This window comes from Corvus moneduloides, chromosome Z (assembly GCF_009650955.1).
Source record: "Corvus moneduloides isolate bCorMon1 chromosome Z, bCorMon1.pri, whole genome shotgun sequence".
Taxonomy (NCBI): domain Eukaryota; kingdom Metazoa; phylum Chordata; class Aves; order Passeriformes; family Corvidae; genus Corvus; species Corvus moneduloides.
The window spans coordinates 67,590,007-67,605,320 of NC_045511.1; the positions used below are offsets into that span (position 1 = coordinate 67,590,007).

General features: G+C 39.3%; 1 protein-coding gene across 3 annotated transcripts in view; it reads right to left on the bottom strand.

Annotated features, from left to right (window-relative positions):
• CERT1 (ceramide transporter 1) overlaps positions 1 to 15,314 on the bottom strand; it is an 80,937-nt gene that overhangs the window by 35,093 nt on the left and 30,530 nt on the right. The window contains exon 1 of one of the 3 annotated variants that reach the window (XM_032097491.1): positions 13,711 to 13,737. The exons of the other annotated variants lie outside the window; for them this stretch is intronic. Within the exon in view, the coding sequence (XP_031953382.1) occupies positions 13,711 to 13,722 (12 nt within the window). The 5' untranslated portion in view covers positions 13,723 to 13,737. Of the gene's footprint in view, positions 1 to 13,710; positions 13,738 to 15,314 lie in introns of those variants that run through there. 3 annotated transcript variants of the gene reach the window in all.

Genomic DNA, 15,314 nt, shown 5'->3' on the forward strand with positions numbered 1-15,314 from the left:
TAAGTATTCTTACTAGTTTTCATGCTTTGAAAGCTAGTGGGAATAGTTGCAGATTTTAAAGAATTAATTAATGCCATTACATATTGTCTGATCTTGGTTTAAGGCTAGCCCTTGCGCAACTGTGCCTTTAAAAATAGGAACAGTTCTGATCCCAACTGAAAGCACTAGTCACATTATTCTTTTTAGCAGTTATACAAAATTGCGTAATAGTTATATTAAATATTATTACATCATCAGGATGCGTAAAATTCAAAAGGGAGTGTTGCCAGGGTTAATGCATAAGTGCCAGCTAAGGCAGATGAGCCAGGAGGCAGTAGGAAAGCTGCTGCAGGCGTCCGAGCACCGGCTCTCCCATGGAGCATCCAGTAGGTGGAGGGAAAGCCCGTGCCTTGCAGGCACTGAGCACACAGGGATATAACCCAGCCCGTCTCAACAGCGGGACACAGCAAGGAGGACTAAGCCACACACCGTGTTCACAGTTAACAGGCATTTAGGCAATCTTACCTATCCTTCAAAACGGCAGGGAAGGAGTGATTGCTTCTTCCTCCAATTGTTGCTTTAGGTTTATTTTTTAACCTAAGGTAGTTAAGTATTATATTAATATTGCCTCTGTAGAACTAGAAAAACACATCCACCATCTGTATTATGGTGAAGAATCTTGTGCTAAAGACCATAATGGAATTTTGAAAGAGCATGGTTAAACAGCAATGGAGGAAAAGGTACTTGTTGCAAGCCTGAGCCTGTTCTGGATATGGACTTGAGATGCTTACACTTTGCTTAATCAGAATAAACATTTTATTAACAAGAAACCCTAGGATTCAAAGTACACGTGCAGGCAAGGTTCTTACTTGCACTAAAAGAAATGGAGTATAAAAAGCTTTACAGCAACACAGAACACATATATCAACTGATAAATATGCTTAGCTTCTTGTCAATAAGAAGAAAAACTGCCAAAGCAAATGCTCCTGCAAAACCCTTGCAAAACCCTTTGCTCCATAAAGTCCCTTGTTCATCTAGTGCAATTAGCAGGTATCTTGTCACTACTAAACTCAGATGGTTTTTTTCCCCTCCACTCAATCCTTAAAAATTCATTTAGCCATCAGAATAGAAATATCTATCAAGTGGCTGGCATACCCCTGAGTATGAAATATACTCCAAGCTCTGGAGGATAAAAAAAGTTGGAATTGTCAAATTCCATAATATATTTGACTTAGAATTCAAGGAAAACTATCTTACACCCATGAGAATATGTGAGAACACGGGCTGTTTAAACTGCAATCTCCTAACAGTAATTTGGGAAAAAACAGGGACAAAGAAAGGTTTACTTTTAATACACTGTTTGTTTTGCATCTCACACCCTATTAAATCTAACACAATTTTCTTCATATTCAAAACCTATTACCTATTCTTATTTCCTTCTTGCTGTAGACCTTATCAGATCTCAACACCTACTTCCCTCAAAAACAACAGAGGCTCACTGCACCTCTTATACATTTGAACAAAAAAGTTATATGAAATAAGGGACTCCAAGACACACAACTTTTTGTTATGTTCCTGATACAGCTTCAGATTCCTGAAATTGACCAGGGTTGAAAATTCATAAAAACCTTTGACTTCTATTAAGTCAAAACCATGTTTGTTTAAAAACAAAGCCCAGTCTGGTTTACAAGCTCCTCATGCATCAGCATTCTGCCGTCAGTAGAAGCTTTACCTGCATTTCTAATCATACATCAATTGGACAACGTAAAGATTCCGTATGTTAAGTGCAAACTATCTAGGCAATAATTCTGTCCAACGGTAATTTTCCTTTTAAACAAAAGATGAACATATTGGATATAAAGTATCAGAGTTCTGAAGGCATAATTCTCTACAGACAAACTCAACTATTCTGCATGATAGGCAGAAAAAAATCAGAATTATTAAGGTTGGAAAAGACTTCCAAGATGATCAAGTCCAACCTTTGACCTAACACCACCATGCCAACTAGACCGTTACACTAAGTCCCACATCCAGACTTTTACTGAATGCCTCCAGGGATGGTGGCTCCGTTACTTTCCTGGGCAGCCCATTCCAATACCTGACCACCCTTCCAGTGAAAAAATTCTTCCTGATGTCCAACCTGCAGAGCCTTCCTACTCTCCAGCAGATCAACACTCCCACCCAGGTTGTCACCGGCAAACTGAGTGAGGGTGTCCTTGATCCCCTCATCCAGATCATCCGTAACGATATGAAACAGAACTGGCTGCAATGCTGAGCCCTGGTTAACAGCAGTGGTGACCGGCCACCAGCTGGGTGTAACTCCATCCACCACCACACTCTGGTCTTGACCACCCTGACAGTTTTTTACCCAGTGAACAGTGCACCTGTCCAAGCCATAGGCTGCCAGTTTCTCCAGGATAATGCTATGAGAAATGGCATCAAAGGCTTTAGTGAAGTCTAGATAGACAACATCCACAGTCTTTCCCTTAGCCACTAAGCAGGCGACCCTATCATAAAAGGAGATCAGGCTGGTTGGGCAGGACCTGCCTTTCACAAATCCATGCTGGCTGGGCCTGATGCCCTGGTTGTCCTGTGTGTGCCAGTCATCACACTCAAGATACTCTGTTCTATGACCTTCCCCAGCACTGAGGTCACCAAGGTCAGGCTGACAGGCCGTAGTTCCCCAGATCCTCATTTTGACCCTTCTTGAAGGTGGGCACCACATTTTCAAACTTAGAGTAATCTGAGACATCCCTGGTTAACTAGAATTGATGATAAGCGATGCAGAGTGGCTTGGAAAGCTTTTTCATCAGCTCACTCAGTCCCCTTGGGCAAATCTCATTTGGCCCCATAGACTTGTGAGTGTCTAAGTGACACGGGAGGCCACATCCTCCTGAGTTACAGGAAATCTATTCTGATCCCCATTCCTGGTTCAGCAGCTTGGGGGCTGCTGGCCCTGAAAATATTTGGTCTTTCTGTTAAAGACTGAGACAAAGAAAGCATTAAGTACCTCATCCTTTTCCTCATCCTTGGTGACAGTGTTCCCCATCCTCATATCCAATAGAGGATGCAGATTTTCCTTGGTCCTCCTTTTTTTGTTAATGTATTTGTAAAAACATCTGATCTTATACAGCAGTGACCAGACTGAGTTCTAGCTAAGCTTTTCCCCTTCTAATTAACATTTTTCTCTATGTGACTTACCAACATCCTTGTACTCTTCCTGAGGTGCCTGCCCCAACTTACATAGGAAGTAACTTACATAGGAAACTTACTTGCAAGATCTTAAGTCAAATGAAGCTGGTGAAGGGTCTGGAGCACAAGTCTGATGAGTGGCTGAGGGAGTTGGGGTAGCTCAATCTGGATAAAAGGAGGCTCAGAGGAGACGTTATCACTCTCTACAGCTACCTGAAAGGAGGCTGTAGTGAGATGGGTGTCAGTCTCTTATTCCAAGTAGCAAGTGACAGGACAAGCAGAAATGGCTGCCAAGTTGCAGCAGGGGAAATTTAGTTTAGACATTATGAAATTTTTTTCATGGAAAGGGTTGTAAAGCACTAGAACATACTGCTCAGGGAAGTGGTGGAGTCAACACACCTGAAAGTGTTAAAAAATGTGTGGATACGGCACTTGAGGACATGGTTTAGTGGTAAACATGGTGGTGGTGCTGGGTTCACAACTGAATGTGGAAATATTAAAGGTCTTTTTCAATCTTAGCAATTCTATGAAACACTTGATACACAATGGCTGTAAAGTTAGACGAAAACAGTTTTTTTACAAAGAATAGCACGACATGATTCTATAATTCCCATTTTAGTTTATGGGTTAAGAACAAGTCTAACATCACATAAAACAAAATTCTAAAGGGATAAATTATCTGAATACATTCAATGTTTAGACATAAGATCTAGCCTCAGATAAAGAACAGCAAAGATATGCATATAAAGCAGATCCCACATCAAAAAACTTCATAAACAAACTTAGATTATGCTAAGAGTTTTGTATATTTCATGTAAAAGACACATTTGGATATCTAAAAGGATAAAAATTCAGGTAATTTCCAAAACCTTGGTGAATCACCAGTTCAAAACATGAGAGTATGTCCTCCTGTCACAAGGTTTCACAGTCTCTGTGGTCAGGACTGGGAAAATTAAGTTGTCATAAACTCATATTACTTTTGTGTTAGTACCAGTTCATCTGTTTAACCGCCCCAAATCAGTGTCGTGTGTGACCACTAGAGGGAAATAGCGAAAAGGAAACAGATACGGCTGGAGGTTACTATTGGTCAAAGACCAACAATAACCCTTACCCTGTTTCTGCTTCAGGCCCTGGACATAGAAACCTCCTTTTCATGGTAGACAATTAAAACCAGACCAGTTTTACCTTTAGCCTTTATAATTACATTTGAGACACGCTGCTTAGTGAAGATAAAGTTTTCTACACAGTATGCAAGTAGTAACAATGACATTTAGTGCTGAATGGATGACAGCAAATTAGAAATTGTAATAGAGATTAAAGAAATTATTCTGAAGTTCTATTCTATTCACACTTCTCAGCCAGTTCAAAACAGTGAACCAACTAAGAACACATTCATTTTCAGTTAAGATTGTCCAAAGACATAGTACAAATCAATCTAACAAATGTTCTGGCTCAGATTTTTTAGAACTTCATCTAACAAGAAGTAGTTGGGCTCCATACAATTTAACTTTAAAAAAAATTTAATACTTGACACGGAGAAAATTGGGCACATCTGTCTCAAGCACCATGTCCAAGTAGAAGACTTTTCTTTACATTCAGCTGTTCTCGCATTAGTCTACAAACACACAGCTCGTCATGAAAAGTAGTTTTACATACCAGCCAGAAGAACAGGCACAGGATTTCTTCATATACACGTTATACATTAAGTAGGCCCTCACCAAACTGGTTTTCCCTGTACGTATGCACACTTCGGGAAGCATCAGAAGAAACAAACTTTTAGTTAAAGCCTACCAAACCCATTAAAAGTAATGAAGTAATATATAGACATATTTCATCTGAAATAAGTTATTTATTCTATTCATAACACTTAAGTTTATACAGGCTTACTTAGGAGTTTGTAAAACTGTTTTATGAAATGCAATTTTCAGAAAACTCATCTTTGAAAATTAAAATATTAACTGATATTACATACAATATTAACAAACGCATCAGTAAAGACATTAAACTCAGCCAATACAAAAACAACCTCCACACTATTATTGTTCATTGATGCAAAAAAAACCAGACTGTTTTTATTTGCTGAAAGCCAACACCCACTGTGTAATAGGAAAAACAACTTCAAGTATGGCACAGGTGTCTACAGTAAACTGACCTACCCTGTCCTTGAAGGAAAGATCTGGAAACTGTTTGGAAAACGGCTCACAAAAGGCTGCTCCTAGTACATTAGAAGAAAGCAAATCAAAGGATCTATGCCTTAAAATGTTCAGGACTTTGAAGATAAATGTTATCATGGGTTTTACACAGAACTGTAACACTGTTGGTCCTTATTAGGCTGTGCACTAAGCTTTGGGACACCATTTTGGTCATACTTTTCTTTCCAGAGGGGTAGAAAGTATGAACAAGATAAAGGGTGCCAGCGCAGCACTGGTACCAACATGAAAACCTCCCTGCGATAAGCATTAGCTAGAGAATAGTATAATAAAATGGGCACCAAACTGCTTGTATTAACTCAAGTCTTCTACAGTAAGTAAATCATCCTCTTTCATGACAGCATGTTTGTTTTGTACAAGCTGTAGAGCCCTTTCTGTAGGAACTTGTGCCTTAATCAGGCAACTGCAGAAACACATTCAGTATGTCGGTCATTGATTATTTTGTAGACCCATATTTTCTAAATACTGCTGAGCTCCAATCCCATTGTTGGTTTTCTCACAACAGTGTACCCAGAATAATTCATCGTGAGAAAGCTACACATGCGTTAAGAGCTGACAAACTGAAACACTAATGTTATTGCCTGCAGAGTAACAGTTTGTATGGGGGTGTGACATAAGACTTCAGGAGAATGGCCATATTCCTGCTGTTAACTGCTTTGAACTGCAACACATTAAAAGCTGACTTCACCCCATTGTGAAGTGAGGGGAGGGAAACTCCCACCTGACAGTAGGTAAGGTGTTGTTTCCTGACCATTCTGCATGGCAGTGACAAAATGTGTATTCTGTCAGCAGATCTTCATAATCTGACAGATCTGCTTATAGCCCGGTTCAGACATTGAAAAAGCAGCAGCCATAAAAATGGCAAAAGCGAAGCTATTGTATCTACATCCAAAACCACTCCAGACTCAAATTTGCCTCACAGTTGAGAACAGTAAAGAAAAATGGCAGATTTGCTGGGTAACACAGGGCTCTTACATCAAGACAGTGCAAATCAACAAGGAGGGCGGAGAACCTGTCCAGTCTAGTGTAACACAAGTTTTTCTCCTAAATGCAGCCTCAGATCCACATATTTCAGACTTTCTTCCCATACGACCAAGTTCAAACTCATAATGGAGCATGTTTTTTACTCCAGGTTCTGTCTACTCAGGTGGATACTCCAAGAGAGACTACATATCACTAGCACTGCCAGCTGAACACTCTCCATCTGTTGAAGATGTGTCTAGCCAGCATGATGGCCTCTTTTCAAGAACTAAAACACAAACAAGTCCAGTAACTCTCTGAAGGTCAATTAGATATACTTGCAAAAAACTTAAGTCCTACGTATTGTTTGATTAGATTATGGGAGCTATAGTCTAAGTAGCTGTTATCTTTGCACTTTTCTTGGCGTTTTGCAAAACTAGCAGGTTTACCTAACAGATTTCCTCAAACTCACTAAACACATGAATTATATATTTTCTGTTTAGCCTTGCTTAGTATTTTTGGGGAGAGGTAGAAATAAGCATGGAAATAAGTACATGCTGCACTTTTTGAACTGCACAAGAGTAAAGCAAAACGTGAAGGAAACAGAATTTAACCAGACCTTTTATTTACATCTGAAAGTCTGAGAACCAGCAAATTGAGGCAAAAAAACTTCATCTTGTTAAAAAAGAACTGTTTCAGGACAGAGGAATTCTGTTGGGGTTTTAGTTTAGTCTTAGTTTTTTTTTCTGTTAAAGGAATTTTCTCCTATATGCATGTTGCTACGGGACAAATAGCTGTACTTAAGAAAGACAAAAAGGGGAGTGGGGCGGGCCTGGCTACTCCTTTGTCTACACCTGGGTGTGGGGGCAGTTCGCTCTGAGCGTCCGGAGAGAGAAGCTGCAGAGAAAGGAGCTGCTGCTTCTTTCTTTTTGGCCGTTCTTTCTTCCTGCTGGAAACAACGCCGGGACCCCAAAAGCCGCTTTCCCTGCCCTGCTGGAGACCGGGCTGTGGCTGCCCTGCCCCGCTGCTGCTTCGAGCTTTCGCTACGCTGTAGCCCTGCTCGCCCTGCCTGCCTGGGCCTCCGTGGGGTTCTCCCATCTGGATACATCTCGCCTGCCACCCGCAATTTGTGCTTGTGCCTGCCGCTCCAGCCTGCTGCTCCAGCCTGCTGTTCCTGAGAGCCCGGGATCGGCTGCCCAGGGGTTTGTGAAGCCTTTGTCCCATCCCTTCCCGGGATCCCAGGCCGCCATTGCCGCGTGCTCCCCGAGCTCGCTCCGGAGCGCCCCCTGCAGCCGCGGGGGAACCATCGCACCTGCCCTGCTCACCGGGAGCCGCCAGCGCCCCTGCCGGCTGCGAGCGGAACTGCACCCGAGGGGAAAGGGCCCGACAGCCGAGAGGGCTGGGGCTGGGTTTGTGCTTCTGTCTGCTGTTACTGCCGCAGTTATTGCTGTTTGTTTGACTGGTTATACACACATAGATATATAATAGTAAAGAACTGTTATTCCTATTTCCCACATCTTTGCCTAAAAGCCCTTGATTTCAAAATTATAATAACTCAGAGGGAAAGGGGTTACATCTGCCACTTCAAGGGAGGCTTCTGCCTTCCTTAGCAGACACCTGTCTTTCAAAACCAAGACAAATTCTTTTGCTGGGAAGCAGAAAATATTATAACACAAGCAAGGACGAGTTAACTGCTATATAAGAAATGTGCTTTACCATAGAATCAGAATGACTAGGATGCAAGATCTCTAGTACCACCTCCTGCTCAGAACATGCCCATTTACATACTCAGGCCTACACCCCACAAGGATGCATTCTTCAGAGAATTCTAATATCTATTTTCAAAGCCAAAGCAATTGTTATGAAACGTAACTAGAACACACAGGCAAAGAAAGACTGGGTTGGTCAAAGTGAAACAATCTGCTTTGTTTATAATTCATCAAGTGTGTTGGGCTGGAATGGACAAAGCTTTAGTCCAGCTTTCAACAGTACTAACTGTAACTACTTGCTAATAAAGCTGCAATTTAACAGTTGCTGTTCGAACATGGGCCCAAGAACGGCAAAAGGGTGCCAAGACAGACAAAGAACTGTTGTCTTTTGTCCTGAAAGGGAAGTTTCAACAATTTGGAAGTGACAACATTTAGGTTTGCTGCAGCAAACACGCTTGTGTAGTCAACTGAAACTGCTGATTCACTGGCATTCCCCTAAAGTCTTCTGTCAGGAAATACACAGTTTTCAGCAATAAGTGCACTTAGCAAATTTAGCAACATCAAATGACATGCACTATCACATGTATATATGCTGATATATACAGCTGATACCAGCACTAAAATAATGGAATGTACAAGACATATCCAAGCTTAATTTTCCTCACTGAAATTTAATTCATATTTAATTCAATTGTAAAGAAAGAACCCTCTGTTTCTGACAGTAAAGGAATAATAACTTGAATAATTCATTTAATCTTTCCCTGAAGGTACAGCTTCTTACAACATTGACAAGTTTCAGTACCAGCATCATACTGTACATTAGGGCAAGTAATTCGTATCAGCTGAGAAGCCTCAAGTGTATTTGTTTGCTTAAACAAGCAATTTTACAGTAATACACAAATCCTCACAAATTATTCCAGGTTACCAAGGGGGTAAAAGGATGGACGCCTTTCTCTATTTGACACTCCATTCCCCCAGTTTTCTAATGCCTATGTTCATATCAGGCAGTATGGGATATTTAAACACCAGCAGTTAAATATTAAACCCCTTCTTCCTCACCTACTATTTAAAATATATATGCTCAAGAGCAGGACTTTTGTTTCCTCTGCAGTCAGTCTGTACACAGATGACATTAAAATAACAGCAAATGCATATTTTCATGCTTGATCTGTTTTCAGAGGGAAAAAGGATGTTTCTGCTGACCTACAGTGAAAATTATATTGGAAGAATTACCTTAAGGGGTTCCGATAAATGCCAAGGACATTAGATTAAAAGAGCAGGTGCCCCAAGCCATGTCATGTTTTCAGAAGAATTCTGCCAGCTCTTTAGAGTCACATTAGCTTCTGAAGTTACTCTGTTTTTCAGGAATTTCACTGGATGGTGGTGGTGTGCGTGCCTCTCTCCAAAGAGCCAAAAGGTTACCTCTGTTCAATGTTACTACGTCTCAGTCTCATTGGTACTTGTGCACTCCACCCATGTGGCTGAGCACTCCTCCCTACAGCAAAAGGATTAACTACGATCTGTAAATATCACCTCACTGAGTTTCACTGTAATGAAAGCTCACTGAAGAAAAGCCTTTCTTTTAGAAAAGTTCTTTTAAAAAGCAAAAAAGACTGACTTTGGTAGATTGAGGCATACAGAGTATCCAAGATTTTTCTATTAAGCTGTTAATGCACAGTATTTTTATGAGGTGATGAGTAATAAATCTGAGTAAGCAGCATACAGCATTTGGCAATTGCCAGCTTTTAACTAGTCACTACTTTTACACTGCAGCTCTCTACTTTCCGTTCTTGATACCAAGCGCGTACCCTTATCTGAAGGGGCATTTATCAAGCTTGACACAGGTCTGTCTCAATGAACAATACTGTTTTCAGGGAGACCTTGTAAAAACATGCTATCATTCTGCTGTGGAGAACTCAGACTCCTAAAGATAACTGCATGTAATTCTGCCAGTGACAAACCCTGACATTCCCCTTACTTCCATTAAATGAAAGTATACACTATCAAAATTATTTACCACAGTTTTTACAAAGTGAATTAATAACACTTTTGGCTTTACTACTGGAATCGCACTTGTTTATAGCAGTAAGACTGGCTATTTACTGCATAGCCAGCTGCAAGTTGACTCTTCTAGAAGTCACCTCAAGACTGAGCATTTGTCTTGAGACCAAGTTTACTTTAGCCATGTACATCACCCTTCATTAAATAGCACTGCAAAAATGTTGACTGACATACTCTTAACAGCTTAGTGAAGCTGTAGTGTCACAAGCCTTTCACATTATTTGATACCGAGTTAGCAGTTTTCAAGTGTTTTCCTTCACACAGTATTGCACCCAAAAGGCAACGCTCTGCTAATCTGCAATTTGAACTGTAACTTTCAGGCATCCATTAGCTATTTCAGAACATTCTGGTTCACCAGCCTGGCTATGCAATTTACTTTAACCTTTCTGTGCATTTGAATCTTGAAACAATTAGCATATTTAGCTAATTTAAGGGAAAGACAGGAGTAAGCCATCTCAACTAAGTTCACTACCTTTTGGGCGCAGGGGCTTGAGAGGAGAGTTCAAGACCTCTACTAAGACTATGAAGACTACCTGTTAATGCTCTGACTAGATAGGAGAGAACAGTTTTTAATTAGGCACATACAGGTGATCACAGCTTTCATGGATACAAAGATTTAAAATTATCTTAGTGCACATATATCTAAGTGCACATATATGTACAGCTCCAGATTCAGATAAACAGCTCCCAACAGAGTAACAGGCAAGCTCAGCTATGAACTGAGATAGATTAGATCATTTAGCAGTTTCTTCATGTAGACAGGTGCCCATACTTTACAAAGTACTAGAAGAAGCACGATCACTTAAGAAACTGAACCAAACCCACACAGCACAATAATTATTACTCAAAACAGCTGAGCTGGAAAGACTGAAGTTGACAGAAGAGCAGTATAAGCTTAACACTTATGTACACAGGAGAAAAATGGAGTTCAAAGCTTACTTGGTTACAGGAAATATGGTACTGTACACATACAGGATAGGTAATGATCTGCAGATAGTTCTAGAGACGAATCAGATTTAGTGGTTCTCAAGCTGAGTAACTTAAAAAAAACCTCATGGTGCTGTAAAATGGTAGCATACGAGATCCACGAAATAATCCTACATTCTATGCAACGCATATAGGATCCTAGCGGGAATGCTGAGTTCTATTTTGGTGCTACACTTCACGGAAAGATGAGGACTGAGTTTGGAACAGAGACATACAAGGTATCAGAAAGTTGTAAAAAACATCCACGTGAACAACAACTGAGGAATGGGGAACTGGTCTAACAGAAAAAGACAAATTTTAAGTGTTTCAAAAATGAACAGAGTAACCTCTCTAGATTTACTGTAAGACTACTTAATAAAGGAGAACTCATATTTTATGAGGATGGCAAGAAATTCCTCTGACAGCAGAAACAGGCTAAAGTGCTTCCATAAGCCCTTACCCTTACAACACTTCCCAATCTAACTTACAGTGAAACATAGCACCTGGATGCTATGTTTCACTGTGGATGGTAAAGGATGACTTTAGTTCATATTAGGGGAAGAATTACAATGAATTTTATGACTGTTCCTTCAGGAGGGTACTTCAGTTTATTTCTTTGCTAATATCTATACCACTTAGATGTCACTGAAGAGCAAAAAGAAAAAGACGGTATTCACAATTGAAGGACGAATGAATTTGAAAAGCTAGACAGGGTGCCCAGACTTGAGACAGCCACATCCTTCTCCTATGTATTTCTCACTCTACCTAAGGTTCTGGCCAAAATCCAATAAAAATAAGCTTATTGCTGCCAAGTTCAGAAGTCCGTGCTTGAACATATTTTGTTATTTAGTTATCAAGGAGCAGTTTTGCAAACACTTCAAATTCAGCTTTGCTGGGAGATGTCAAATGTGAATACACAAGAACTTAAGTTACATATTTAACGTCAACATACAGCAGTGACAGAACAGCAACAAAAACACATCTAAGTTCCTGCATAAGCTTGAGCAATAGTTCATGGCTTTTTAGTTTCAAACTAGTACAGGGTGTTTTTGCAACACCTTTAAGCGTGTGTCTCTGCCACTCATCAGCAACTTGCCTACACATTTCAGTCTTTTAAACAGGTAAATGGGCTTTTAAAATAGCTTTTAACAGTTTAATATAGATATCTGAATGCTGTCCTCCAGCCTCCTCTCAGGCAAGCTGCACTACTGCTGCAAGCCAGAGCCTCACAACGCCACAGTGACAGTGGGTGACTAGCTTCTGGAGCAAAATGCATTACCACAGAAACGGTAAGAGTGTATGCTACACAATCCATGTCAGCATCAAATAGAAACATTTAAGACTTTGTTGTGTGCTGCAGAGCATTAGACAAAAGAACAAGGAAATTCAAATCAGGTTAATAGGAAACAACAGCTGACATCAAGATTACTTAAGAAACTTGTTTCAACACTTAGGACATGAATATCAACACAGGCAAAAGGAGGCCTCATCATCACACTCCTAACAATCCTCATTATGTACTTGATAAATAAAACCAAAGTTGAACAATATATATCTACTCCCCTATATCCCATGCTTTCCTTCATCTGCACTGTTGCTTCCACTTATGTCAGTCTTATTTTTGAATGGGTACAGGTGAAATTACGGCCAGAGGAACTAGTATTAGTAAGAAACACCAAAAAATTAAAATACTAGGGAGCCACATTCTCTTTCCTTTTCAGACCTCAGCAACAACTGCTGAGGAAGCAAATACTTTAAAAATCACACATTACTGAAACAGCTGAATGCCAGGAGAGGAAGTAGATGGGGATATGGCAACAGAGACTGCTCCTATTGCTCCCTCCTATAGGATGTATCTGAAGTTACACTGCTGGAAAGTTTTTATTTTAAAATAATTAACAAGACTGTATTTATAATTAACAGTCACTCATCAATATTAGAATATTTACCATTGCTAGAAATTGACAGTGACTAGTTGTCAACAATATAGTAAGCTGATTAAAAAAGAATAGATTTATAAAGGTCATAACATAAAAAGAGACTTCTGAAGACTATTTGCAGCATTTCACTATGCACTTAAATACAGTCTACACAAACATCTTGTTTCAGTAATTCCACAAAGGTCTGCCAGAAGACAGGAACACTAAATTTAATGTACAAAACTATTTACTGATAGCAGAAATTTATGCTTCTCATTTAATATCTATTTTTAAAGCTTCATACATTAATATGCTGAGTCAAAATGTTTCTGTATCATTCCTCTGCATATACTTTCCTATTCATTCTAATTATCTTACTAATACTAATTTCAGTCCAGATCAGCTTTGGAGTGATTTATTTGCATGTCTTTACTGCCATTATCAGTATACAAAATATAAATCAATTCTAGGGCAAGATTAGAGAGGTGTAAAAAAGGAGGAAACTGCCCTGCCTTCACAGCCTTCAATGTTACAGCTCTACTTAAAATTACTTAAAATTGCTGCGGGTAAGTTAAACATGTACTACCCTTCTGTACTGTTGATCACCTGAGCTCATATTTCACAAATTGAAACTGATAATGGTTTCTGATTAATGGGTCAAATTTTTTTGCTCTACCACCCACTGCTAGTAAAATATTACTTTGAGAAACTTACCTCTATTTGCATTTTTCAATGTTTTTTTAGAGCACCTAAAAAAAAAAATCTCATAGATCAATATTTACATACAGTATTCAAACAAAAGCTTGACTTTAAGTATAGTTAATGTGAAATTTCTTAAGGCATTAATAGGTTGAAGGAACAGGTAGATGCACTTGGGTCTCAGTCTGAAGCTGACACAATCAAATAACAAAACAAAAACCAGGAACTGAGAAACTTTGGGTGCTTATAACCAAGTTTGAAGTGAAATTTAAGGCTTCCTCTGAGTTTGATAAAAGTTACTCATGCAGAAACTCTTATACTTAAGTTCATAAGAGAAATAACACAAAGATAAAAGGCAAATTAAATTTATAAATACTTCAATATTTTACCTGAAATCTTTCACCCTGTTTATCCAGAAGCTGACTTGTATTACCAACAGATTTAAGCAATCTGACATTAACTCAACGTTTCAGAACAGGAACAACTAGAGCAGTTAGAGAGGGGGTCCATTAGCTCTGGGTAGGGTACTCTGTGATTACTTTGTTATTAAGATGCTTCTCAAGTGCACAACATTGTGGTGCTCTGGTTTTAGCCACCGGGAGTTCTGCTTTTGAATGGTTTTGCAGTCCTGTTAGACTAGCAAAAGCCCACCTGTACCCCTTGTCCTCTCAACCTGGCTGCCTTTTCTGCTCCAACATCACAATTACTGTTATTAGCAATATTTTTCAATGTGTAACAGCACATTCAGTAATTCTTTTAGAACAGTACATTGACAAGGAAAAACAAAATATGCAGATGACCGTAACAGTGAAACTAATGACTCTTATAGATAAGGTAACTGCTAGCTTTTGTCGCTTACTTGGGAAAAAGGAACTCCATTTTATGTAGTGAATTTTCTTAAAATTTCAGGCTGCTGATGCTTTTAGTTTTGAAGTTTCTCACAACAATATCCTGAAGTGCCCTTATTGACTGCAACCAAAATTATGCTCTTTCAAGTTTGCTCTACAGTTTTCTAAATTAACTTGTGAACTAGGACCAAAAGTCAGAAAATAACCACCTCAATTCTAGCTTACTGGTGTGAAAATATATCAGAGTTTAACAAGTGAAATGAATCAAACATTTCGTTTTAATAAATGAAATGAATCAAGTTAATAATTACTTAACTTTTTCTTAAATTTGAATTTAACAGACCACCAAATCCAGTGTTTTGGTTTTTTTCCACCATTTTAACTAGGTCTGCACTTAAACAATGCAAAAAATGGTATCCGAAACATCTTATTTGGTTTGACAACTGGTATTTTAAGAAACAAGTTGTAGTATACAAAGAATTGCACAAAATTAGAATTACTTAAAAGCTAAACTATCTTTGTCCCCAAGGTTGCCATGTCTCCTCCCTTTTTTAGCAAAAAAAAAGCTAAAAAAAAAGAGATGTTTTACTCTTCTTGATGTTTTTGTATACCCCTATTCTAACTAGCTAACATCTTCCCCAGTATCTAACCAAGAGTAAAAACAATAAAGCAGTAGTCACCCCTCAGTCAAAAAATTTTGACTGAGGGAGACAGGCCACCTTCATTTAAGGGGGACAGGTCCCTTCATCCCAGAAAAGGGACAGATGTCAA